The 27,775-nt window shown below is 40.4% G+C and overlaps 1 protein-coding gene across 1 annotated transcript; it reads left to right on the forward strand.

The window, feature by feature from the left end:
• Positions 1 to 1,485: 1,485 nt before the first annotated feature.
• On the forward strand, positions 1,486 to 27,568 carry RDH10 (retinol dehydrogenase 10). Its single transcript, XM_053973743.1, has 6 exons — positions 1,486 to 2,450; positions 2,920 to 3,158; positions 22,237 to 22,335; positions 23,653 to 23,798; positions 24,105 to 24,236; positions 26,145 to 27,568. Exons 1-6 carry the CDS (start codon positions 2,165 to 2,167, stop codon positions 26,266 to 26,268), a joined length of 1,026 nt encoding a protein of 341 aa, XP_053829718.1. The 5' UTR covers positions 1,486 to 2,164; the 3' UTR covers positions 26,269 to 27,568.
• Positions 27,569 to 27,775: the final 207 nt, after the last annotated feature.

The raw sequence follows: 27,775 nt of genomic DNA on the forward strand, positions 1-27,775 counted from the left end.
CGGGCCGGCTGTGTCCCGGGCACGGGCTGTGTCCCGGGATCGGCTGTGTCCCGGGATCCGGCTGTGTCCCGGGATCCGGCTGTGTCCCGGGAGCGGCTGTTTTTCGAGCACCGGCAGTGTCCCGAGCACGGGCTGTGTCCTAAACACTGACTGTGTCCCGAGCACCGGCTGTGTCCCGGATCGGCTGTGTCCCGAGCACGGGCTGCATCCGCTCCGCCACCAGACCCGGCCTTCCCTGCAGGAGGCTGAGAACGAGCTCCGGGTGGTGGGGCTGCCAGCCGTCTTGTATGAGGCCGGATTTCCCCTATGTCAGCCTTAAACCGCGTCCCTAATGCCTGCGCGACGCCACCTCCCGCCCGCGCTCAGTACGGCGGCGGGAATGGAGGCTGAGGGCGGAATGCTGCCCGCAGGATCGTTCACCGGGACGCACGGGCAAACGGGAACCACGGGCTCGCTCCGTTTCTGCCGGGATGGGTTTTCGTCAGGCTGGACATCTTTTCGGTTCGCCATACGGAATCAATAACTGCACTGTGGAGAAGGGAGGACGGCCCGGGAAGCAACGCTGCCCAGCACGGCAGCTTGGAAGGCTGCTTAAGGCTGTGGCTCGTAAGTCTCATCCTGTGCACGCCTACCCGTGCGCCTAAAATCACCCAGGGAGACACCGGCACATCATTACACACACACGGGAAGAAGAGAAATTAGTGGAACTCTTAGCAGCAAAGGACTGTCCGGTGTAAAAAAAAACGTGTAGACGGCAGGGCGGGGGATAAGGAATGCCGAGCTCTGCGTTTACTGACTTTATTTGTTGCCAATTAACAGCACGCAGAGCTGTCGCACAGTACTAACGCCTGATAACGTTACTGAGAGTGCTTTGGATCCTAGTTACAGGTGTATCAATGTTCATTTTTTTACTGCAGTGTTATTTTGTGCTAATACAGACGTTTGTATCACTTGATCTTATTAGCAATATTATAAGGGGGGGATTAAAATCAGCACGCAAAACCACCTGCAGTATTTACTGAAGAAAGAAATTGTCTGCACTTTCTTCTGAAACTTTTGAACTCGAATTTCTGCTCAATCCGAGAGGCAGAGTTCGCAAAGTTCCAACAACTTTTCTGACAACTGGCGGCTACACAGCGAAGAAAGCGCAGCGTCGTGCACTTAAGGGACACGGGTGCAGGCGAGCAGAGGCAGTGGGATGAGTCTTGCACACCCAAGGGCACGCTCTGGTCCTCATCCTCTGGAACTGGCAAATGGAGGAGCGGGATGCTCCGGCGCCGGGTGGCCGCAGGGTGCCCACATACACGGAGCGGCCGCTGTTATCGCACAGAAGAAAATACTTTCCGTGTGCTGGCACCTGTGAGCTCCTATTTCAGTCAGTGGCGGGTGAGAGATCAGTGACCTCTGTACTTGGCTGACGGACCAAGAAGTCATGGGGGTTTTCCTCAGCGGTTTCTCACAGCTCAGCAGAGGATCCCCAGGCACGCGGGCATCGTGCATCCTGCGGTGACCCAGTGGTTCCTGTGGGCTTCCAGCTTCCCTGTGTCTCTAGCCCCGAGCACGAACCTTTAGCGCCCGTGCGCGTTCCTCTAACCCGCGCTGCGACATCGCACCCGAGATGGCGCTCCAGTGGGGCGCGGCGCGGCGCACCCCGGGACTTGTAGTCCGGGGGCGGGCTGGGGCGGGCTGGAGCCGCCGGGACGGCCGCCCCCAGCAGCGCAAAGCACCGGCTGTCCCGTCCCCATTCCCGTCGGGGACCTCCCCCGGCGGCGGGGCGGAGCGGGACGGGGGCGGGGGGTCCCGGGAATGCGGGGCGGGATGGGCCGGCCCGGGGGAGGGGCTCGGCCTCCCTGTCCGCCCTATATAGAGGGGCCGAGCGAGCAAGATGTTCACTGCCAGTAGCGGGGCCGCGAGCTGGACGGGGCAGGATAGGCAGGCGGAGGGCAGGCAGACAGCGCCGTGTCCGGGCTCCGTCCTCGGCGTGTGTGACTGAGGCGGGGCGTGGGGCCGCGAGCGGCACGGAGCGGGGGAGCTCGGCGGCGGGACCCCCGTGAGCGGAGCCTCCCTCGGTGCCCGCGGCGGGCGGTCCCGGGCAGCGGCGGCTGCAGGTCGGGGAGCCGGGCGGTGAGGAGGCTCCGTGCCGCCGGCCCCGCGGTCCGGCAGCATGAACATCCTGCTGGAGTTCTTCGTGGTGACTTTCCGAGTGCTGTGGGCGTTCGTGCTGGCCGCGGCCAAGTGGCTGGTGCGGCCCAAAGAGAAAAGTGTGGCGGGGCAGGTGTGCCTGATCACCGGGGCGGGCAGCGGCCTGGGCCGCCTCTTCGCCCTGGAGTTCGCCCGGCGCCGGGCGCTTTTGGTGCTGTGGGACATCAACACGCAGAGCAACGAGGAGACGGCGGGCATGGTGCGGCACATCTACCGGGAGATGGCCGAGGAGGCGGCCGCCGCCGGAGGTAAGCGGCGGGGCTCCCCCATCTGTCCCCGCCGCTCACCTGCCCGGCCCGGGGCAGAGGGAGCCGGGGCTGCGCGCCCGGCGGGTGCAGCCCGGAGCAGCGCTCACCTGCGGTGGGCCCTGAGAGCGGCTCTGGGCTGGAGACCGCCGGGCGCAGAGTATCAGACGCCCCGACGGTGCTTTTGCCAGCCAGAGCCGGCCCTGTGCCGGCAGCGGTGAGCGCAGACCTGCCTCGCGGAGTCTGGGTCTCCAGCAGCGGCTTAAAAACCTGCAGCTTTTCCTAAAACACGTAGCAGCGATAGTAAATAGCTGAGTCCTGGTGTACTGCAATGACACCAAAGTAAATAGAAGTTTTGGTGGTTTGAAATTGTGTTTGCTATTTCTGCTTGAACTACTTCTTTGAATGTCAAAATATGAGCAAGAACCTTATTGCCCCCCACCCCTTCTGTTCTTTTGTCTGTGTTCTTTAGTGTCTGGAGATGGAGAGAAAGATGTGCTGCCTCATTGCAACTTGCAGGTTTACACGTACACCTGTGATGTGGGCAAAAGAGAGAATGTCTACTTGACAGCTGAGAGGGTCCGTAAGGAGGTTGGCGAGGTGTCTGTCCTGGTTAACAATGCTGGTGTGGTCTCCGGGCACCATCTTCTGGAGTGTCCTGATGAGCTTATTGAAAGGACCATGATGGTTAACTGTCACGCACACTTCTGGGTAACTATAAACTCCTTTCTGCTGCCCTTGTTGGTAATTAATTTTGGGAAATGAACTGCTGTTGCAGAACTCCTGTCTCCTTGAGGTTTGTACTTGTTCTTTTTCTCTTGTAGGATCACTGCTTTGGGTATTTCTTGTTTTGAGTTGACTGTTCTGTTTAACAGGAATGCTGGTATTTAGATTCTTAACAAATAGTTTTTAATCAGCTGTATCCTCCTAGAATCCAGAGTTCTAAGTCTTGTGGCCATTTCTGTAGCTTTGGATATTAAATCCTTTACAAACAATCTCTGAATCTGTTTAAAGGTTGTTACTGTTAATGAATGGCTTCTTTTCTCACATACTCTTCTGCCAGCACATTAGCAGCTTTACTATACTGTTTTAATGATTATTACAATAGCAAACTTGCACATTTCTGGAAATCTTTAAAACCCCTGCTGAAAATGTTGTTTGAATTGCCTTGGAGGCAAATTGTTCCTTTTGAAGGCTTGGAGGAAAGGCAAAAAAGATTTCTCAAGAAATCAAGCCAGGAACACTTTTTCAGGAACCCTGTCTATTTATCCTCATGGCTTTCTCTGGAGGCTGCCTGTAGAAGTAAGAAAATCTTAACAATGGTTTCTGGGATGGTATTGTCTCCACAACTAGCAGGTGCCAATTAAGGAGAACAAGTATGTGGTCTTACTCTTTTTGTCCATCTAAACCTTGTTTTCCCATGTGGTTTATTTTTAGACCCATAGTGGTGTGGAGTTACATAAATTGGAGTGTTGAAGGAGGGCATGATGCACACTTGGGTTAGCCGTAGCTGTCAGACTGAGACCATTGTTAGTATTAGAACTGTTCTTTGATTCCTCAAGTAAGGTTATGAAATATACTTGCATAACAATGAAAAGATTAAGCAATCTGAAATATACTTCAACTTAAACCTTCTTTGACTGATCTTACCTTTTCATAATACAATTTTATAAGGTGCCTCATCTTCAGAACTTAGAAGGCCCTCCCAAGCCAACTTTTTAACATGGAAATGAAATGCTGTTTCATAACCCTAAAGGAGCCCCTTCAAATCTGCACTGTGAAACACTTAATGGCAGAGCAGTCTCTTTCCAATGTATTGTAAAGCTTGCAGAGAGTACACAAGAGATAGTATGTTTAGGAGTTCTTTTAAAGTCTCAAAGTACATATTTTAAAGTAATCTGAGAGATTCTGAGAATGCTTATTGACTTCTTATAATTAGGAGTTATGTGTTCCCCTTAATAAAAGCTAAACTGGTGCTTAAGCCAATAGAGATGTGTAGTAGATTTAGTGACTGTTATTGATGTGGCTTAAATGTTGAATTGACAGTTTCCAAGAACTCTAAATTATGACATCACCATGAGTTAAAATATGGGAGGATCCTAAATTCTCCAGCTGTTCTTCCTTCAGGCCTAAGTCATACACTTATTTATAACAGTTTCAGAGACCTTTATAAAGCACTCTGTGTGTTCTGAGTCTCTTACAGTAATAGTAAACTAAACTAAGAGTCTAGTATTGCTATGATTGGGTTTCCATAACAATTCCATTCATCTGTCTCTAAACATTAGTGTGAAGTGGCTTTAAAAAAAAAAAAATTACTCCAAGAAGGTATAACTATGTCTGGACCGTGGAACTTGAGATTTTGGCTTAAGCTTTAAAGGAGTAGTCAACACCCTTTAGATTTAATTGAGGATCTGTTCATATGTAAACTTCCTGTAGATTCTGTGTCCTGCTTTGCTTTTCCTTTTATTTTTTTTTTTTTTTTGCTGTTGGCACAGCTCTTTTCCTTGTGTTCCCCTTCATGGTCCCAGAAAAGATTGGCTTGACCAATAGTGGGTGGACTTCTGTTGAAAGTAATACTACTTAATTCATAAGATATCATCTGAATCAGCTGATTTGAAGCCAACTTTTTTGATGCAAGTCAATGCTGACTTAAATAGAACAATGTGTCTAGATGTGTGAAGTTTTATACAGCTAGTCTTTTCCGTGTCAGCTAAACTGGTGGTCCAAAAGCAAAGCTAATACTCTGGAGCATTATGTAGGCTTTTAAGTATTCTTGGAGGGCGTTTAGTCCAAAAAACTGTAAATGGATTTTGTAAAGACATGGATGTTACATGTAATACTGCTTCGGTAGTTAAGTGTCTGTACTTTCTGGGGTTTTGGTGTGTTTTTTAATGTGGTTTGGGGGAAAATCTTTTTTATCCCTTAATCATTAATCAAGCCTCGATGTGTTTCTATATAAAAACTAAAAATAAGGCTCCAGTACTGTCCTTTGAAACATTTGACATCATATTAGTTGCCTGTTCTCCATGCAGAATGAAGGTGATCTGATCTTGCTTTTTTGTTAGCACCTAACATCGGAAGGCTGCCCAACTTCTGCAGTAGGCAGTGACATGAAAATCTGTCACCATTTTGCTGTTGTGACTGCAACTGGGCTGTATACCATATCACAAACTGGGAGTCAAGAGCGCCTTAGCAGCATGCAACAACCTAAACAGATGCTTTCCATTTTGCTGACATGCATGATTTGTGTAATCCTTCCTATGAGTGTTCTATATAAAAATGTCACCACTGCATCATGTAGCAATTTCCACAGCATAAAATCCACTGCAGTATTAAAAACCTGTTATTTCATGCTGTGATAACTTGAATGCTTCTGATATTGAAAAGATAGGGACAAAATCCATTCCTGGTTTGAAATAAGCCAGTTCTGGTTTACTATAATTTGCAGATGCATAAAATTATAGCAGGGGTGTAACACTATCTTTCCTGCCAGCCTGTTGCAAGAAAAATTACTTACTTGGCTGCACTTGTCAATTATTAGAACTGAATTTCTACAGACTAGGAAATTTTCTATGATGTGTCAGGACTCAAATTTCAAAAATGTTGTCATAATATAACTTAAAGCTGTTGCTAAATCAGATTTTAGTAAATACAGGAATTGGAGTTTTTCTTGTAGCTTTACAATAAAGCTTAAGTATCAAAATACTGTGATTTAGAAAATGGCACCATATTGAATAGAACTACAAACTCTTAATTTTGGGACAATTTCAGAGTCTTGTAACTACTCTAGCACTTTCTTGAAGAATAGTCTATTGGTGAATAAGTAGATATTAATATTGGACATTGCTATAATACCTGAGCAATCCTTCTTTTTTGGCTGCTGGGGAAGGGGCCAGGACAGGGCGATGAGCAGGTTCTGAAATTCTGTGACATGAAGATCCTTCTGTACAACAGGTCTTTAGTATTCAGCTCTAAGAGATCAGTGATCTGTTTTTCCTTCTCATGTGGATACTCCAAATATTTTGTCTTAAAGCTTTCCTCCTAGAGTTCTCTTCAACTTACCATAAGGGGGAAGCAAAAGCATTCTGCTCCAGCTCTGTCATATTAAAAAAAAAAAAAAATCCATATAGAGAGAGACTAGGACCCAGAGTTTAAAAATTTGTGTACTGCTTTCTTAGCCTGGGTAGGTTTTTTTTTTTCCATTTATTTACAGCTGCTTGATTTTTTTTTTTAAGATATGCTGGCATCTCTGTAGGAATTGAAGTAATTTTTAGATGGCCTGACATTGGTAGGGGGGAGATAAATACTGATTAGAGAGAGAAACAGTACTCAGTTACTTAGGGCATTCATGAAAACCTCTAAAATTTAAATATACCTTGGGAAAATGGTTAATACAGAGTTACTAAATTAAATACCCATTGATGCAGCTGCTGTACTTATCAGTCTCGTTAGACTGACAGGATTGCTAAAGCCTTGGAGGGGCTATAGTTACCTAAAATGTATCAGTATTTATGTATTGTTTTCTCTTTAAGCTCCCTGGTGTTAAATAAAGCTCACTTATGCCTATAGTTCGTTTAGTTCAAATACAGAAGTATTACGCAGAGTGTGCACATGGAATCTTCTATGGAAGAAAATGCAGCTTATGAGATTTGAAACTATACCCTGCTAAGTCTTTTAGCCTGTTGGCATAATTTTCAAATTTTTAATCAAATTTAGGATTATAGCATCGATAATCAAATATAGACACAATATTCTATTAACAGGCCACCCAGCTATATTAGTATTTCAGATGAGTGAAGTTAGCTTTGTTTTTTTCCTTTTTTTCTTTATAATTTCATGATGATGTACCTCAAGATGCACAAGTTCACTTACAAAGTTTAATCTATGTGTTCTTGACTTGTTTCTTTGAAAAATGAGTCGGATCAAGTTCAAGCAAAACATTTGTATGTGATCCAAAATATATCATCAAAACTAGCTCTTGCCTTGCTCAATTATTCCAACTCCATGCCACCAGTAAATTACCCTGGACAGCACATGTGTTTCAAATACTGCGGTAGCATGCTGGGTAGTGAGTATGAAGGAAAAAGCAATCATACTCCTAGCTATGGAAATAGTCATATTAGTCATACTTAAAACTTATAAGTAAGCTTTGGTATGGTTCTGCTGTTCATATGTTTCTGGGTTCATTTCTCAAAAAAACAGAGGGAATCTATCAAATGAGAAAATACTACTTTCCAGATGCATGCCCTAGAAAACTGCACTTCCCCATTTTACAAAGCAGTGTACTTAGCACAAGTTTTGGAAAATAAAGGGGTGGATAAAGCAGTGTACTTAGCACAAGTTTTGGAAAATAAAGGGGTGGATATATATTTCTGGGGTTAAAATGGGCACAATGCTACTGGTTCAGAGCTTTCCTCATGGGTTTACTTTATGGTCTATGAGGAGTAGCATTGTGTCAAGCACAGTTATCAGTCATGCAGTCTTTAATTTTATAGCTTGTATCTTGCAATTTGTGTATATCTGTATCTTAGCTTTGTAATAATGTTTTAGTTATAGTGATCACTTAAAAAACATTCTTTTTTTTTTAAGTTTTTCTTTTTTGATGCTGACACCAGCCCAGACCCTTTAATTAGGTGTCTGTATGTCTGAACTTTGACCATAGCACCAATCTTACAGCAGTTTCAGAATGGCAATGGAAGATGATAAAAATGAATCTTTTGGCAATGTACTCATTGTGTTGACATGCATAACTGAGCGTGAAGGGATGGGGTGCTAGGTAGGTCTTAGTCTTATGCAAAACGCCTCTTCATTTGCCTTGTGTGGGAATCATGAGTTTGAGCATCTATAATTGGGATTCCACAGTGCTGCCCACCAAACTGTAGTTGTTCCACGTGTTTCTCAGCTCTAGCCCCTAAGGGCTATTGAGTCTGTTCTGTCCTGGTTCTTTGTTGTCTGCTGTATCTTGATGATAAATAAGTAGTTACATATCAAAGAGTGTGAGCAGAATAAATTACAGCACTCTTGACTAGTTAGCAACACTCAAGGCTGTGGGAAAATCATACTGAAGATTCTTTGAATGTGTTACAACACCAGCCTTCCTACATATACGTTCTGTTCTAGAGCATCTTCCTTGCATGATGAAGAATGCTGACTTCTTTTGTTCAAATGACAGCTGAATTTGTGCATTTCCCTTCCCTCTCACTGATGATGTAAAGTATTTGATTATCACTCCAGTCAGTTAACAGCTCTAAAATGACTTTCCATAATGTTTTCCTTGAACTGCTTCAGTTACACCTAAGCCTTTGTGACAGCTTCTCTCAGACATGCTTTGGGATTTAATTTGCCACACCATTTGAAAGGTGCATGGATCTTAGAGTCTAAAGGAACAGAAAACAGAGATTCACAGATTGTGACTCATAGATCGTTTGTTGCCTGTAGACTGGTGTCCAAGGTGGTAGCACAAGGTGTGATCAGCCATTTACTCCCACTCACTAAACTGTATTAAGCTTGAAGAATTTAGGTGAAAACCATAATGTTTCACAGAAAAGCATTGTGAAAGTTCACTTAAGGAAAGGGAAAATTGTCCTGAAGAGATCATGCCAAGACTACTTCAAACATATCTGAAGTATTAATTAAGTGGCTTGGAATTCGACATCCATCTAAAATGAAGCTGGAGTCACAGTATAGCTTACAGAGGTAAGGCACTTGGGGTAATCTCACTCTTTAGTCTCCTGTGACTTTTTCTGAGGCTTGGAGACTTGTCAGCAAACTGTCTGAATGTTTTCAGGATTGTTGATCTTATTTGAAGGCATGGTCCTGGATGAGTGATCAGTGTGATGGTTATATTCCTCCTCCTTATGGAACGCAGTAGGTCAGCTGAATAAGAAAAACGTCTGACCTGGCTTTGGTCTGCAATTATGCAGTTACTTGTGAAGGATGTGGGGGGACAGGAAAACCTTGAATGTGACGACGGTCTTTGCCAGCATGGTGCCTAACCTTGCTACAAGTGGAGAGAGCAGCTCTTCAATGTTTCAATGAAATACTCATCTAAAAGACCATGTGTATGCCTTTCTTGTCCTGTCGCGGTTAGAAGGGCAATGGATTTTAAAGTTCTAGATTCTTCCATCTACAGGTAACATCCACCTTTATTTTATGAAAACTGGCTAGGTTAATGTTACTTCATTATGTTATTAACTTTCTGTAATAACCAAGTGACTGTAGCAGAATTGGAGAAGACAGCTGTGTTCGTGTGCTCAGTGGTGGAGAAAAGCAATCCTAATTATGATGCAGCCAAGTGTCCTGCTAACCCAGTGTTTGCAACACTGCCTAAGACCTTTCTTAACTGATCTGTGTGGGTAAGCAATCCTTTTTCATAGCTCTCAGTGTCATCAATTACTCTCACTAGACAGGCTGAGGAAAGATGAATGTTATGTTTTGTAGCACCATCTCTGTCATTTTAGCACTGCACTTCTTAAATCTTTTCTACTTTTATCCTTATCAGCTGTGAACTATTATTCTCTCCCAATGCTTCTCATGCTTTGATTCCTCTTCCTGGGTTTTTCTGTGGGGAGGAAAGGATTTTGTTATGTACTCTAGTACTAAATCTTTCCACAAATCTCTGTATGTAAAAGCCAGTGCATCACTCACTTGATAAGCCTTGCTCCCTTTGACCTTTGAGGTTTCTGGCTATTGACACTGATGGTAAAACTGAGTTACTGATACCTCTCTGTCTTTTGTGAAAAATGGCAGATGTCTTTCTGCAAAAGCAAACTGAAGCTGATTTGCATGTGATGCTGTGTGTTTTTACCTGTGATCTTAGACTTCTTCATCTGCTAAAAATTAGAGTCTTTCAGTCTTTCAAAATGCAGTTACAATATAGGTGAGTAGGCATAGACTTTGAGATTAGTAGAATCTTGGGGGTTGAGGGTTTAGTTTGAAAGCAGATATGTCACAAATGGGGGGAGATTTACATCTGTGCTTACACTTTTGAATGAACACTGTTCTTGTAAATAATTATATTAGTAAAATGATTTATATGTCAGTCAAATTAACACTTGACATGAGTGAGTTATCACAACTGGGATGGGAGCACATGGTAGGCCAAGAAATGCTGGAACAGCTGCAGAGCTGAGGTGGCTGACTTAGTGTGAGCCTTTTGAAATTCAAGTTTGTTTGGCTGTTGAATTCTGCACCTAAATGTGCCCTGGTGCTTGTTGCTTCTGCCATCTGTTTGAACTTGTGTGACAGCTTCTTGAGTACTCCTCTTTTCAGGGTTTTTTTGAAAAAGCTCACGAGTGTTTGTTTAAAAGTAACTTGTCCAAAATGCCTGTTGATCTAGGATGAAACTACAAGGCAGATTAGTGGTGGCAGTCGGTCTTGTGGGACCATCCCTTGAATGTGTATCTTACCTTGCACTAGTTTTTATATTCAGCTGATGTTAGGGTGAGCTAGTTCAGCTCACTAACTTGTCTGCAGGGCAGGGAGGAAAGCTGCTAATTTTCTTGCCCAAGTTGATTCATTTTTCTGTTTGGAGGCTAGAATCACCACATCAGCATTTCAGATTTGATGTAGCCAATGTGTGGGGGAAAAGGTGAAGAGGAATAGGATAAAACCACAAAGCTGAACAGGGCCTCTATGATTATCCTAGTGAAACCTCATTCTTGGGCCTTTGTTTTTTTTGAGTAGGATTTATGTCCTCTAAATAATTAAGTAGTCATAAATGATTCCAGGCCATAACAAATCCTCCACTGGCATAACAGTCTGAATATAACAACTTAACTTCAAAAGAGATGGCAGTATTTTAATTACAACTGTTAAAAACCCTTAGATAAAGGTAAGCTAGTTTTCTGTACACATCAGGTAATGTTGTTTTACAGCTTTAGCTTATTTACCTTGAATCAACACTATGATTGCTGCGATCTCTGTGCCTACTGCACTGTTTGACTTCTCTGGAAATCAGTTTTACTAATGCAGAATGTGGAAAAAAAAACCAGGCTGGAGCCATGTTTGAGCTTGTGGGAAATAAGCATAGTTTCCACAGACAAATAAAGGAAGTATTTCTCTCTCTGACGACTCATCCCCTAAAAAAGTGAGGAGTTTGCTGATGTTTGTTTAAAATGCCTGTGCAAGCAGAATCTTTGAAAATTGCATTAGTTGCTGGTTTAATCACTGTGTTAGCTGGAGTCTTTTGATCATTTTATCCTTTGTTGGCTTATGAAGCAAAAATTTACCTGCTAAGACTATTTATTTTCTGTACACCCTTTGTGGAAGGATGAGGAGAAGTATGGAACATAAACACCTAAGTTTTTAAAAACCTAAAAGCTTCATGCATTTTAAAAATGTTACTTCTCATTCAGTGAGTTACTTCACAGGAAGTCATAGTCTTTTAGGGTTTTACTGTTTGCTAAAGAAATACTGAAGTTAAATCTCTATTCAGCTGTATCATCTTCCCTAGATTTCTGCTTCCATAAGTAAGACTGCTGTGTGGAAAGGGAAGCTTCCCTTCTAGTCTTGTTCCTCTTGTGAGATACTCAGTTGTAGCATAATCACTTTCCTTGTTATGAAGGAAATGATTCAAAACAATGACTTGGGAACGGAGTTGGGCAGGATGAGTAAAGTGACTCAGCTCTCATCTGCCTGCAAGTACTCTAGGAATTGCACTGTTCAGAGGTACTGGCCTTAAGGTATCTATAAAATATGGCAGTCACTTTCTGTTTAGCTACTTCTTAAAAAGCCTGCTACATAAATCATAAAACATCAATAATGACTTCATATTTTCCGTAAGTGGTTCTGACAGTACTGTTCTCTAGTAATGTTTTGGAAACCTGTAGACTAAAATACCAAGTTTTACTAAATAGTCCAGAAGATGACTAAGCTTATGGCAAGCTGAAGAAAAACGTGTATTTAAAAGTTGGATTCTGTTCTTGGTCACAGAAAAAATATTCTGAGCTCTTATCTAATAGTTTTTTTTCTTAAATGAATTTGTTATGTGGATTTTTTGTAGATTCATAGAGGCATGTTTTCATTTTTGTCAAAATTATCAAATAGCTGGCAATAAATAACTGCTCTCCAAATGGTTGGACATTTGCTGTAAACTTGTGCTAATGAAGGTGAGGGACTAATGTGTTACTTACAGTAATGTCAACATAGCTCTGAAACTCTACAAATCCTTTGACACAGCCATTTGTCAGTATATAAACAAAGTAGAATTTCTAGTCACTTGACTTCAGCAGGGCTTAAACCACCTTTTGTGGAATGGAGTAGGCAAGTGTTAACTTCCTGTTTTACTTGAGTAGAAAACTCTAAAGTAATTTCAAATTTGACATTTGAATAGACCTATTTTTAGGTCATCTTTACTGATAGATCTGCCTGTTGAAGAATACAAGGTTGGTGCTGCTACCTATTTAGACTGTCATTTAAATTCCTGAATTTGCAGGAGTGTATCTGTGCTGTCACAGCCACATTGGAGCTCTGTTAGTTGTGGCTATATAGAAAGCTCAAATACTGACCTGGTAGATATGAGTGGAAGGATTAATTTTCTAAGATACATCTTACTTTTCAGTGGCTGCCAACTGTGTAATACTTCATTTAAGTGAATAGTAATTGTGTTTGGATAGCTATGATAGTCTGGGAGTAGAATGAGATTAATATTTACAGAGAATAAATATTAGCTTGTCTAATAAAATGCCTTTGACCAGGAGGGAAGAGGTCAGCTTTTTGCAAGCGAGTACTTTGGAACCTTTGGTTTTCTTGCTTAGATATGCACTAAATTTGTGCTGTCTGGAGAAGTCTGCAGGTATACCTTTGTTTCGCTTTGGTCTAGACTTGCTTGTTTTATGTGTAAGGCGGATTAAACACATAGCTGGGCCTCCAACAGCCCTCTTACTATGCCATCTTACCTCTGTTATTCAGTCTCATCTTTTAAATTACTTTGGCATTTACAACAAATATCATAGGCAATCTATCTTATGCACTTTTATATGACTTTAGGCAGAGATACTCTTTTTCCCTGTTCATTGCTAGCTGTCAAGAATCCAGTATGTTCGGATTGCTCTGACCAAGCTTTAAAACCATTACAATTCAAAGTGTGAAAAATTGTTTGTGAGGGCTTGGAATGTCCTAAAGAAGCTGGCACAGTACTGTAGTTACTGGAGGTCTTCTGATAGCCAGGGGGACATAGTTTTTGAAAACAGTATGGTACATGTATGTGCTGAACTTGGCTGAAAATATGTTAATTCCACAAGAAATTCATCTGGGTGCTCTGCACTGCTTCATTGGGCCTTCCTTCCAGCAGAAGGGGCTTGAGGTCAAAGGAGAAGGAGAAATGGAAGTAGAACAGACACTGTTTCAGAGCAGGATAATTTATTGCAGGCAAGAGCTCCTGTCAGAGAGATACAGGAGAGATGTAGCAGAGGAGTTGGCATCCTTTCCAGTTAGTTAAGATTCTGTGTTGATAAACTTGCAGTTTACACAGTGATGAAGAGTGCAAGGTCTCAGCTGGCTTATGAACTTCTTCCTCTGTGAGAGGAAGAGGGACTGGGCTGTTGAGCAGGGAATTGGTGTACTTAAGTGGAGAATCACAGAATGGCTGAGGTGGGAAGTGGCCTTTGAGGGTCATCATGTCCACCTCCATTTGCTGGTATAGTGATAACAAGGGTAGGTTCAGCTCAAATACCTGAATTTCTTCATGCCCAGAAACTTTAAATAGTAGTGACTCCTAAACAGAAGTGAAAAGTGTTCTTTAGGAGAAATCAGGGCTACCTTTGCCTGTGTTCTGTGTACCTAAACCCCTGCTCTAGGTTATGGTGCACACAAAATCTACTTTGATACAGTAGTGGGGGATGCAGAAAAGCTTTACTGAAGAGACCTTGAAGTCTGATTAGCTGTAGAGTGCTATTTTTCCACCTTGATGCTCAAGAGGTAAGTTTCTGAAATCAGAATTGTATTACTTAGGTAGTGTTCTTGAGTACTTAACCTACACTTTAGATGAGAGGGAGAGCAAAGCTGTTTTCTGCCCCAGTGTAGAGAAAGATCACAGGAAATTAAGTCCTTATAAGGAAGGAGGAGGAGACAATGTAGTGATGTGATAAGGCAACAGTAATAGAAGTTTCTGTTGCCATGTCCTTTCATAAGCATTTTTCATATCCCTCTCTCTGTAAACACAGCCTTTTCCAACTAAGCCTTATTAACAAACTATACAAAAGGCAATTTAGTCAGGCAATGTTCAGTTGCCCTAGGCATAGCATAATTAGTTGCAGTAGTTAAGAGTGGAAATCAATGATTAATGTTTGAGAGATAACTAGTGGTATTAGTTTCCTGTGTGCTTTTTTTTTTTGTTTAATAGCATTACTTATCTTATCTTTACTGTCTACCCATTGTAAACAGCTTTGTGGCACTAAGTTAAGTTAATTAATTCAGTTTCAGCTTTTGTCTGAAAAACTCGACATGAGTTTTTCATGTAAAAGAGGAACCACTATGATAACTAAACTCTTCATAGGAAAAGTGGTGACTGTTGGGTTTGAAAACTGGAGAAATTCTGGAACTGAACTTAAACAATACAAATACCAAACAATGTAGTAATGTAAATGTGGGCTGTAGCATACATGTTCTTCAGCAAATGGTGTGACAGATGCTTATTGCTACTAGCAAACCCACTTACAAATAAATAGGATATAACCTTGTAGGATATAACTTCCATAAATAGGATTTAACCTTGTTTTGTACAACTTTGGTGCTTCTCAGCTGATTTGATATGTCTGTTGAGAAGCGGGGGATTTTATGTATGTACATTGGTCATGAGGGTAGAGAAAATTACTTCCATAAATTAATAATAAATTTTAAACCAAGTGAATCATATAATAGCTTATGTTTTTACTAATCTAAGGCTTCATGTACTTCAATGCAGTATTTCATGCGGAGTTGGGAGAGAAAAAAAGTATGCCTATGTATTAAATTAAATACAGTTTAAAATTAACTGATGTTTCTTTTCATTTGTGACTTAACATTTTGAGGGTATTTATTTTATTACCTTCACTTCTTAAACTGAGTAGATTTATCTCTGTCTGCTAATATAGGCTATCCAAGGTATTGGGGAGTGTATGTGGCTTTGCTTCTATGTTACTCATCATCATTATAGAATTTTGTTTAAGTCTGTCATGTTCTTTCATGGGCTCCTGGTTGCATGGCGGTTGTAGCATTATTAACTGTGCATGCATGTTAAGCATTAACTGCTGGTGCAGTTCAATATTAAAAGAATCCCTGTAGCCCCAAAACAGTGGGGTTTTATGTGAAGGACAAATAAACCTTTAGTGAGAACTTAACGGTTGTGTTGCCTACCAGGAGATAAATAACAAAGGGACTTCTTTTGAGATGAAATATTGGAAGGTCTGTCTTTCTTTGTTCTGAATGCAGGGCCTGTGCAAGGCACACTTGAGGAGAATCTGTTAATAGTTTCCTATATTGCTTTAACACAAAACTCCTAATCCTTTTTGCTTCAAAAGGGTCTGGGTAGTTCTATTAAAAAAATTCAGAAAAATGTGACTTTATTTTTTAATTAATTACTCTAGAAAGACTGTGTAATTCTGACCTAAAGTTCATTATCATTTCTTGAGAATAGAAACGAAAGATCAAAAATAGTTCTAATTTCCACAGCTATTCAAATATTTACTTAGACAGTGGCTAATTATCCAGAAGGGGCCCAGCAGTTCTTGAAAACAGTCAGTAGAGACATCTGAGGTCCTTTAAAGTACAGCTTTGGTCCCTTGTGTTAGCAAGGTCAACAGTAGTTGTAGACTTCTGTCTGCCTGCTGTATTCAGCCTGTTACTGTCAGAGCCACATCCTTTGTATTGTGTAGTCTCTCCAGTCTTCAACTTAGTACTTGGTACTTTCATGTAGTCATAGTGCAGTTAATGTTCCCACCTTAAGGTAACATTTCAGAGATACTTGTAGAGGGGAGTTCAGGAAGAATGTGAAGGCTATATGGGAAAAGTAATTGAAATGATTGTTCAAATGGCAAGTAATTGTTCTCAGTTCTTTTTGGAACCAAATAAAAAAGCTAGAAGGAAAGTAAATGCTTAAATGCAGGCTGGCAGCTTCATGCTTTGGTGGGTGAGAAGGCATTTTGGATATTACATTGCCTAACTTGGATAAATCCTCCTGTGAAAGAGTTCTAGGGAGTATTTTCAAGGCCTTTTCTTAAATCATTTGGTGATGATTTCCTCTGTAATCCTGTAAGTGAGGTTTTAACCTGTGTTTATAAGCTGTATGTAAAGTGGCTGTCTTTTGAAATAAGTTGGGCTATATGACTGTAGCTGAAAATAACTTCAGTGTGTTTACTGATAAGCTTGCCATAGGGGTTTTCTGCCTCTCAGGCACCTTCCTTTCCCTTTCAACATCTATAGTGGTGCATTAGTGCAATACCACATAGTTTGGACAAACCTACTACAGGTAAGACTGCAGAAAAGTTAGGGGTGCTCTTTTGTCAGATCTTGGTGCATTTCTTCTCAATTACTGGAATGGAGCAAGAAACTGGGACATGTGGAACTCTGATTCTGTGGTGGAGTGGCCACATGCTGTTCTGCACAGGAGTAAGAGAACTTGCAGTGTGCTGTGCTGTAGGCTGTGAAGAAGAATGGGAAGAAGAGTGTATGTCCATGCTAAAGGAGAAGGAGGATATAGCATGTATTTTAGATTCAAAACTTTTCTTGTCACTGTTAAACTAACAAATTAGCAAATGTGTGGCAGCAGGCTGCTATGGTCTCTGGTACCTTAGCTCCCAGAGATGTCTGGATGTGAGTCCTTGCCTAACCACACCAATTTTGCTGCTCGGATTTGCCTGAATAGTTTTTAACACAAAGATGAAGCAATACATTTACCCAAAAGTGCACTCCTTTGTGCTGTTAGGCAGTTGCTCTGGCCGTCAGGAATAGCTGTTGCTTGGAAGAAAATGTTTTCTGCTATACCAGTACACCACTGTTGTGTATAACAAGTAATGTAAAAACTCATCTCTTTTGATAAAAAAATAACCATGCTCCTTACCTGAAGGAGCTGTATGAAAAATGAGCTTTGGCATATACTTTGGCATAAAGGTACTTCAGCCTTACAGTAATACTGCTTATTTAAGCCATTAAAATAGTTTAGAAAGGCTGTTGACAGAAGGGAGAAAGTATGAAGAAATTTATTGTATTGAAAAAGAGAAACTTAAAGGACCTTATGTGTTGGTACCTGTTTATTTCTTTCTTTGCTATAAAGGCAACTCTCTAAACATGAGGTAGCACATACTTTTCTACTTCGGTGTGTTTTCTGCATTCAGTATCCATTGTTTTGAGCTGCATACAGCTAACATTGTTTTCCATGGATGCTTGCTTTCTTCTTTAAAAATAATTAATCTAAAATTTAATTTAAAAAATCACTTTCCCAAACACAGTATTTCTTCATATTCTCATTTGCTGTATTTAGACTAATTTGTCTTGACATTGCAGCTGTGCTGCTCTTTGTGTTGCACAATCTTTGGAGTTTTGTTTCATTAAGAATGGAACTAAAGAATTTGGGGAAGGGGAGGGAAGAAGTGCTAGACTGTTAGAAGTTAATTTGCCGTAAACCAAAATGTTGAGAACAGATTACGAAAGCTATGAAGTGACATGTAAATGCTTGTTCAGTTTCACACTTGTGAGAAATAAGTCATTTAAGCTGTGTGCACATGAAATAGAAGTTTGGTTACAGCTACTGGGAATAGTTTGGTCTTATTGGTATATTCGAAAGGATAGAGGGAAATGCTCAGAAGATTAAAAATTGATCTGTAGGTTCCAAAAAACTTAAAGGATGAACTAGTTTGAAAAACTAGCTCTATTCTATTCACAACAGCTTTATATGTTCTGTCTCTCCTACTTAGTTTCTATCTATCTAAAGTATACTGCAGGTTAGAAAATTCATGTTCTTACTATGCTTTTGGGGTTTGCTTTTTGATTTTGGCTTTTGTTGTTTTTTTTTTTTTTTCCTTTAAAAAAAGAAAAAGAGCTCATTTTGGGTGAAGAAGATGCTTAACTTGCATTTCTTGATGTTGAACACTGCATAACTTCCCTGACTGTTTGCCATGATGCATCACAATTCCTTTTATCCTCTATATTCTACTTACTGGTTTCTTCTCAGTGTGGAAAACCATGGTGTGTTTGTCATGAATAAATTACCCAGCTCTGACTTTAAATACTTCTATGTTTTGGTTAAATGTCTTCCTGTGCAGCTGTGAGAGGTAAAACTGAAGCTTCAAGGATCAAACCAGAAGGCAAATAGTTCAATTAAACCACTTGACTAGATTTGAATTATTTTGGGGGCCTGGTTCATGACCTCTAATGCCATGGACAAAACCCATCTTTTGCTTGGTGTCTTCTAATTTTTTGTTTTTTTAAATGGAGGATTAGCATGTCCATGCATCACCTCAGAAGACTAATGTGGTCTGTGTACCTGTTCAGACAAACTCCAGATGGGAAGGCCACCCAGGAGGCATCTTGCCTCAAACCAGTCAAACTCTTAACTAGTTTGTCAGCAGCACAACAAGCACACAGAAGACTTCAGGTCTGGTAGGCAGATGTAGTTGAAGCTGAAAGAAACTAGAAACAAGAAACTAGGTTGATCTGGTTTATGTAACGGGTAGAAAAACTGAGAACCAGAGTATGGAGGAAGCTGCTTTGATCAAGGACGTGTGCGGTGCCAGAAGCTCAGTAAGAACACTGATTTATTTGGGGATTGCTTATGCCACGAAAGAATAACTTCACTTTGGGATTGTTTTTCCCAGCGAGAGGAGGCTGGGAGGAGCAGTGGGCAAGCATTTACTCTGAGCCTGGAAATGCATCCCCCGGTAGGGTGTGTCTGCCTCTGACAGTGCTTGTTTTCAAGTGCTGACTCCCAGCTGCTGCAGATGGCTGGAGGATGGCAGCAATCAAGATGACTTTCTTTGACATCCATTTAGTGGAGATGTTGATAATTGACTGCTAGGTTTTCTACATATGATTGTTATGCTATCTTTATAGACTACCTCAGCTTCAGATTTTAAGTGGATTTTTGGGGTAATGTGCCATGACAGAGTATAGAGGCTTGCTCTGAACAGGCTGTCTTGGAATACTGAGGTCTCATGCAAAAATTTCCATGAATTTCTAATTGTCTTTAAAGTAGAGGAGCTGTGGTTTTGTTTTTTTTTCCAATTTAGCCATAAATGGCTTTTAAGAGATGACTTACATGAAATGACTGTAGTTCTGCTGCTGGGAGTTGTTCAAGTCTGCACTTGAGATGCTGAAGACGTCACCCAAAAGTGTCCTCAACAAGCTGTATTTGTCATGTGCCAATTTCATCTGGTTGAAAATGGGTAACTTTAGCCACAAGCTCTGAAAACTCAGTTTTTATAATCTTTATGCTTTGAAATAGTATAGCATAGTTGAATGGGCTTTCTGAAATTTACTAGTCTGGTTATGTTGCATATATATATATAGGACTTTGAAAATTCTCTTCCTTGGCTGAGCTAAACATAGCCACTTATAGACACATAGTTATAGTTCACCATATTAAAAAAAAAAAAAAAAACAAAAGAGGAAAAAAAGCAGTGTCATAGCAAAGATAATAGCTTGGTGCACTTGCCTGTTCATCTCTTGGAAGACAATACTGACTCATGCCTTGAAAGTGGTAGGAAAAAAATCTGTCACTACTTCTTTCCCTTCTTTCTCTCCGCCAAGACAAACGTCAAGGCTCCTTTCATTGTAGTTGCTGTGGTTTGCAGCCAGAGCTTCAGTCTGCATTATCAAGCTTTCTGGCAATGTGAGGTGGCAATCAGTCATTCCAATGTGATGTGGACAGATAGCTGAGACGTAAGTGGAAACTGCTGATGGAGCTGACAAATGTTCGGGAGTGGAGTAAATCGTTTAGCAGGACAGAGCTGGGAGCAAGGATGTCATACAGGGATAGCACGGAGGATCAGGGTTAGCATACACGCCGTTGGTGTTGCAGTGCTGCAACACTCTGTAAAACTTCAGTGCTGTCCAAGCGAAGCCTCTTTTTCGGGTGGCTGTGCCCGATGATGACTGGGCTTTGTTGCCATGCAACATGGGAAGAGAGGCTGAAACTTTGTGTGCCTGGCACAGATTAGTTTAACAGTAAAATGAATTCTTGTCCGAGGCTCTGTGTAAGAGGTTTAGAGATCCCTGCCATGAGGAAAGAAACAACTGCAAGGCAGCTTGCTCTCAGATTATCTTTTATAATTAGCTTTGTTACATAGTTATGACAGAATCTAGGAGTTGTATGAATCAACAGTAGAAAAGGCAAGGAGTCAGGAGGTCTGTTAATCTTCTATCATCTGCCAGCTGTCCAGTGAAAACACTCTTTTGTGTGGTGTTAGGAGGTCTGGATTAGTCATTTAACACCTGCAGGCAAAAATGTTGTACAAGAACATGTGAAAATCATTAGAGTAAAACTGTCCTGACGTCTGTGATTGGAAAATGCAGACAGCATAAGAATGGAATTAGATGGATTCAGCTGTAGTTTGCATGTCTTTTTAAGAATGCAGCTGACAAGACTCAGACCAACAATTAAGCAAGTAGAAAATATTTAAGGGGCATTTGCATGCTCAGAGTTTGGATACAAATTACATGGAAAGAGTAGGTTTTTGGGAGGATAAAGCATTCATGGTACTGAGTGAGTTGGAATAGATTAGTAGTTCTGTCACTAATAGATTAACATATTGACTAGGCATGTTTGTGATTAAAACACATTGTCTGAAGTTCTTGGGCAATTTAGAAGTGATCTCATATAGTACAATGACAACCTAAAAGCTGAAGTACATCATAACTACACATACCATTTTACTACTTCATTGATTTGTGTTGTAAATATGGTGCTCTGCTTAATACTTATTTAAAAATGGGGAAGTCTTAAGTCAGCTTCAGAAGAGAGATGACAAAGATAGGTATTCTGGTAGGGGTGATCTTCTAGCAAGTTCCTTCATTGTGTGTTGCTTAATTTTTTAAAGTTTTTTAAACGGAAACAAACTTTGTTATAATAAAAACATAAACATTGGAGGTTAAAATTAAAGTTTCATCTTGAGACTTGCTTTGAGTTTATTTTGTTTTATTTTTAAACTTGTAGGGAATTAGGAACAGAAATGTATATCATGTCTTTTTAGCTGTAGCAGTGCTATGGATTGTTGGGAAGTAATTTAAACTAGCAGATGTTGGCTCTATTGTAGGTAAAAAGTAACAACAGCAAAAACTCCACCTGTAGTATTTCTTTTAATATAAAATTTTTAAGGCGATAAGTTACTTGGATAAAATTAGCAATATCTAACTTAAAAAACACTGTCAATAATTAGAACTGTTCATTTGTACTGATCTCAACAGAGATGTGCTGGATGGTGTAATTAAACACTTTGCATTTTGTTTTCTATCTTTAAAAAATGTGACTTCCATTTTAAGGTCAAATTATCTCCTGATAACTAGTCTCTTCTGGAAAAATAAACATGTCTGAGCTCAACTGATCCTTTAACCTTAGGATTTCTGCAGATATAATCCTTGCTGCCTTGCTATCTGGATTCACAAACAAGCTGTAGGTTTTCTGTTAGCATTTTTGACAAACTCAAGTTCAAAACCTGTAAAATGATTGTATTTCTATATTCTTGTTAATAAACTGAGAGGTTGTGAGGACTCATTACGATTGTAACTTGTTCATGAAGTGATTTTTTTGTTTATGTTGCTTATGTGTACTTTGTTGTTTTTTTGGTTTTTTGTTTTTTTTTTTTTTTTTACTTTGTAGACCACTAAAGCATTCCTTCCCAAGATGCTGGAAATGAACCATGGACACATTGTGACAGTTGCAAGTTCCCTGGGGTTATTCAGTACTGCTGGAGTGGAGGTTTGTTAGACTATAATGAACAAAAAATTTATCACTTTTTGCCAAAGATAAGTTTTTTTTAATATTATCAGCTAGAGGAAATAAGGTCAAATCTTCAAAGATATTTGGAGGTTATGGTGTTGAGTACAATATCAACACATGGCTCCCTGTGAGTGGGAGCCACAGAACTTGGGCAGGCATTGCATTCATTTACTTGGATGGTGGAGCTGGCACTTAGAGCAAAAACTGAGGATGGCTGGGGTTTTCAGAATGCCAGGTGATCTTTGAGTTGCCTGATAAATTTAGGAGCTTGAAAGGTGCTATTCAGCCTATTTCTGTCAAGATCTTCAGTGCTAAGCTTGAAGCCAAAGCAAGGGCTTTCAAAAGTAATGTTTCTTGTTTCTGTGAAGAACTGGCTGCAAACCTTCTAGAATATATGGCTTGTCTGCTTCATTTGCAGCTGTTTGAGAACTCCAGTTTGTGAGACTTGTCTGGTGCATAAAAATATGTTAGGATTAGAGCTTGTTGTTTCTTGAGTAACTAATACAAATGCAAGTGTGAACAAAAAACATTCAGTTAGTGAAAATTAATTAAGGTGTCTAAAATAATAATGGTCATATTACCCCACAAGCACAGGCTTCTTTGTGTATAGGTAAGGCTCAATCCAGGGCCTTAAACTGCAGTGTTTCATAACATAAATGAATGAAGATGGTGTAACTTAGGGCTTTTTAGGGTGTTTACTGTCTTGAGAAAGCTACAAGGAATTTCCTAGACTGGGTGTGACCACCAACAGAGACGTACGTACACATCCAACTGAAAGCACGCTAAATTCAGCACCAATAAAAAGTAATTGCATAGACAGCAGTAGTGTTTGAGTTATTTGTGCATCTCTTAGAAGAGCTCAAATCTTGGTTGTGTCTTCTGTTGAAACTAACCTTAAAAATAACACTTTTAAGATTTTTACACCTATGCCCTGCCAACTCTTCAAGGTTTTTCAAATCTGATCCAAGGTAGTATTAGGTATCTCAGTCCTTTGTTGCACCATTTATTATAAGCAAACTGGTAATTGGAGTAACTTGTCATGTGAGCCTGCCTGATTCAAAGACTTGAATCCAAGGTAATATCCTCCTACATTCAGCTTTCCTGCTTTCATGATTCTGTGCTAATTACCTCAAAAGTAAAGTGATAAATGAGTTGATGTGATGCTCTATTCAGTGGGCGTCTTTTGTTGTTGCTTTGAAAATCTGTGCAGAATCACCTCAGGTATGCTGGCTTTGAACATCATTCGTATCTGTCCCTTTTTTTTTTTTTTTTCTGCTTCGTTCCTTGCCAACACAGGATTATTGTGCCAGCAAATTTGGAGCTGTAGGCTTCCATGAGTCTTTGAGCCATGAATTGAAGGCTGCTGAAAAGGATGGAATCAAAACTACTTTAGTCTGCCCTTACCTTGTAGATACAGGAATGTTTAGAGGGTGCAGGATCAGGTGAGTAGAATTCTCCTTCTCCTCAGTGCTTGTAGTGTCATAAAAGTATTTAAAGGTAACTCAAGTGTTACCATAAAAATATTAAATATCTGCTTTAGTATATGTTAGTGTTAGACTCAAAAAGAGACTTCCTGAATTCACGGTCTTCTGTCCTTTTGTACACAGGCAATGCAAGTTTTGAGCTATAGTCTTTGTAACTTAACAGTGAATATAGAAAAGTTCCAAAGAAATTGAGTTAATGAACTGTTCACTGGGGTCTCTGGTCCTTTGGGTATCATATTAATCTGTCTTAATCAAATGTTCCAGAAAAGAAATTGAGCCTTTCCTTCCACCCTTGAAACCTGAATACTGTGTGAAACAGGCTATGAGAGCCATCCTTACAGACCAGCCAATGATCTGCACACCTCGCCTCATGTATATGGTCACCTTCATGAAAAGGTAAGAACTGAAGTGCCAGTTATTTGGCAATGCAATCCCCAAAATACATGAGCATCTCCAGTTTCTGGATACAAACACCCTCCCACTCACACAGGCTATAGGTGCCATTTTGCTAGAATTCCCAAGTCTCTTGGCTTGCGTGCTTGTCAGTTGCTTGCTTGAGAAGCTTAATTTTAACTGAGGTCCTGTGTATCTATGCATCTTTGTTTTAACCTTCTTGTATCTTCTATTCACCTTGGATTCCTATTTTCTTTTTAACAGACTTTTAATTTGACTATTTGAGTTCTCTTTAGGAATGGGGCATGAGGCAGTTATCAGCAGAGGGATCTCTAGCTGCTTGTTTCTAGAACAAGTGTGTGAGGAACTTGCACAGATATGATAGATAAACTGAAAATTGGTACTTTCACAACTAATTTTTAGAGTCTAAGATTGGCAAAATGTCTATTTAAAGGAATTACTTCTTTCATTCTAACACACTGCAGTTTTAGAATGAAAAGTTTTAATCTGTAACCAGGCTGACATCTCAGTGATGCAGGATAATGCGGGAGCTGCTTTAATTCCTGTGATATAACATCACTTGAATTCTAGTTTATGGAGAAGCTTCACAGGCACCTGCGTTTTGTTTTAAATCTGTTGTGTGTAGGAGGAACTTATAAAATATAGCATTGTATTATTTTCTTTCTGCAAGGTATGGTTGAAATTGAGCACCTTGGTGTTTTTTATTCCACTCACAAGGTTGTTATTCTCCTCTGGCTCAAGTGTCTCTTGGTGGACAGGCTCACCAAAAAATAGAGGTATATTTATGCTCACCTCTTTCCTGGAAGAGAGATGTGTCTATTCTGACACCAAATGAAGGCTACTGTCAGTATATTTAAGAACTAACTTCTTCACCCAGAAGCTCAGAGGGTGCTTCAGCGCTTCCTGCACAAGCGGTGCCTTACGCAGCAAAAGCCACATCAAAAGCCCTTTGGGTTTTCTTGGTTCAACACTTCAGCTTCCAACAGGGAGATCAAAGCTTCTGCATAATCTGTGCCCCAGGCAGCAGCCTTTAGATCAAAGGCCCTCCAGTCACTGCACAAGCAGTACTACTGGCACAGGAGACACCTGTACCAGTGACATCTACTTCTTGGTGCTTCAGTTGTCATTACTCCTAAGGGCTGGAATTGTACTGCTTGCCACTGAACAAGTGCCTGCTGCTATTCCCAGGGCTGAGGAATCCCATTTTATTCCTTCAGTAGAGCTCCTGAGTATTACACTTGAAATAAAAAAAAAATTTTGTTCCTGTGAGAGCAAGAGGAGGATCTGTAGCCAGGTATCCATCACGTAATCACCTCTTGGAATTTTATCTGGAGAGGGGGAAGGAAATTGCTGTCTTTACTTTGGACCTTTCTTCTTGAGGATGGATGATTGAGTTTAGAATATAAATCAAGGTTGTTAAGACATCTGGTGATCAAAGAATGGCATTAACTAACACTAATCCCACATTAAAGAATATCTGAAATGTCTGATGACCTCTGCTGATGTGGCTTTTAGCAGATGCTTTGCTTTTACTAGGCCTTCTGTGATGCCCTTGCCCCCCATCCCCCCTGCCCCTCTTCTTTAAAACAGGCTATCATACTGCTTGTGAAGAAACAGAAAATCTGGTCTAAGATGGAAGCATGTGAATAAACAGTTTGTTTCTCCTTTCTGCTTTTTACCTTTCTGCTTGCCTGTATGGTTGGGACTCTAGAATTTCAATTCTCTGAAAGTAGCCCTGTGAAATAAAAATCCCTTAAGTCTTTTAAGAAGACTCTACAATAGGTATTATATTGTTTTTAAGGAGATCAAGTACATGTACTTACAAGTGCATGTAAGCAGAATTTTTGTTTTATGCTGTCTTCTAACAAATCTATAATCTCTTTTTCCCAGTATTCTGCCATTTGAAGCAGTGGTATGCATGTATCGATTTTTGGGAGCGGACAAGTGTATGTATCCTTTCATCGCTCAACGGAAACAAGCTACAAACAACAATGAAGCAAAAAATGGAATTTAACAGTTTTGGATGGACTAACATTTATATGTGAATGCAATAATGTTACATGACTGAATTGCAAAGTGCACTTGCATCTAACAGATGCAAATGTCAACATCTTACTGTGGCATTCTCTTGGGTCCTAAACCTGTGTATTGAACGCTAAAAATCAATGGATTTTTATATACTGTAAATAAAACTGACTAGAGTACTTGGGAAATGTGATAGGTAACTCAAATGAATTTACAATGTAGCTGCCACCATTGTCCTTTAGAATATCACTGTATGTACAGTAAATTAGTCATACTACTTGTTGTAGGGATGCACTGTGTGATCTCTCTTCCTTAGTCTGCTAAGGCTTCTAAGAGCTGTCTCCAAACAGAAGATGGAATGTTTCAGAAATGGTTTGACTCTCCTTACATTACTTAGGAAGGGAGGGAAATCTTGCAATTTAAGCTACTGCTCATGATCTTATAGCAAATTCAAGGACAGTTTCTGAATGCATCTCTTTACTCGTTCACCCAAGTTCTCTAAAGGACACATGGCCAAATTGTGGTGTAATTCTCTTTTGTTGCAACTGTGTGTGTTCTATTTAAACAAAGATGAAAAGAAATTTGTAAATCTCTGCCAATTCAAAGGCAAGTGAATGTCTTACATACTGTCAAAGCAAACTTGTAGTGGGCATCTGGTTTTTTTTTTAGGAATGCAGTCAGTGATTTAATTTGACTTTTTTTCCAAGTTTGACTCGATTTGAAATATCCTCTGTTCCATTTCCCTCTATATGTCAGAGTCCAATTTACTATTATGGACTACATGTTTCATTTCTTCTTCCTCATTCTTACTTCTGACAGAGTTCCCCACCCCCCCCCCCCCAGGAAACTGTTGAATTCTGTCTCGAATTCTCCAACTGGACTTGTGCCTAAAAGACAAAGCAACTCAGCTGAGATACAAACTGTTTATGTAAGTGCTGGTCATATGCCAATTATTAGCAAAGGAAAAATAGAATAATGCCTGATGCAACTCTACATTCAGAATATGAAAGGGTGTAAAGATTTTTTTTTTTTTTTTGAGTTGTACTCACATTGTAGGACAGCAAATGAAATTTTTACAGTATTTTTTGTAAAGAGAACAATTTTGTGCCTTGAATTTGGTAATCTGTATTAGTGAAGCATTGTAAAAGTGAAATTCTACCTCTGTATCTTAATGTATACCATCCACTTGTAAACTACTATCAGAAAAATTGTGATTACTTTTTTAGAATGTCTTGTTAAATAGTGACCAATGCCTGTGGTTATTAAAGTGAGCCACCTTTTCATTAAAATGGTGATTGGAATATTTCCTTTAAAGGCTGAACTAACACAAACTACTTGTTCCACAACTCTTTGGTGTCAACACAGATCAAATATTTATGGCTCAACTCCTGTGTCCACTTTGTCAGCTACATGGTTTACAGTGTAATCTCTGAAGGATATCAGTAGGTACTGTGAAATTGGGTTTTAGAAGCTGACAGTTTTGTCTTCTAAACTCA

Source organism: Vidua macroura, chromosome 1 (assembly GCF_024509145.1).
Source record: "Vidua macroura isolate BioBank_ID:100142 chromosome 1, ASM2450914v1, whole genome shotgun sequence".
NCBI lineage: Eukaryota > Metazoa > Chordata > Aves > Passeriformes > Viduidae > Vidua > Vidua macroura.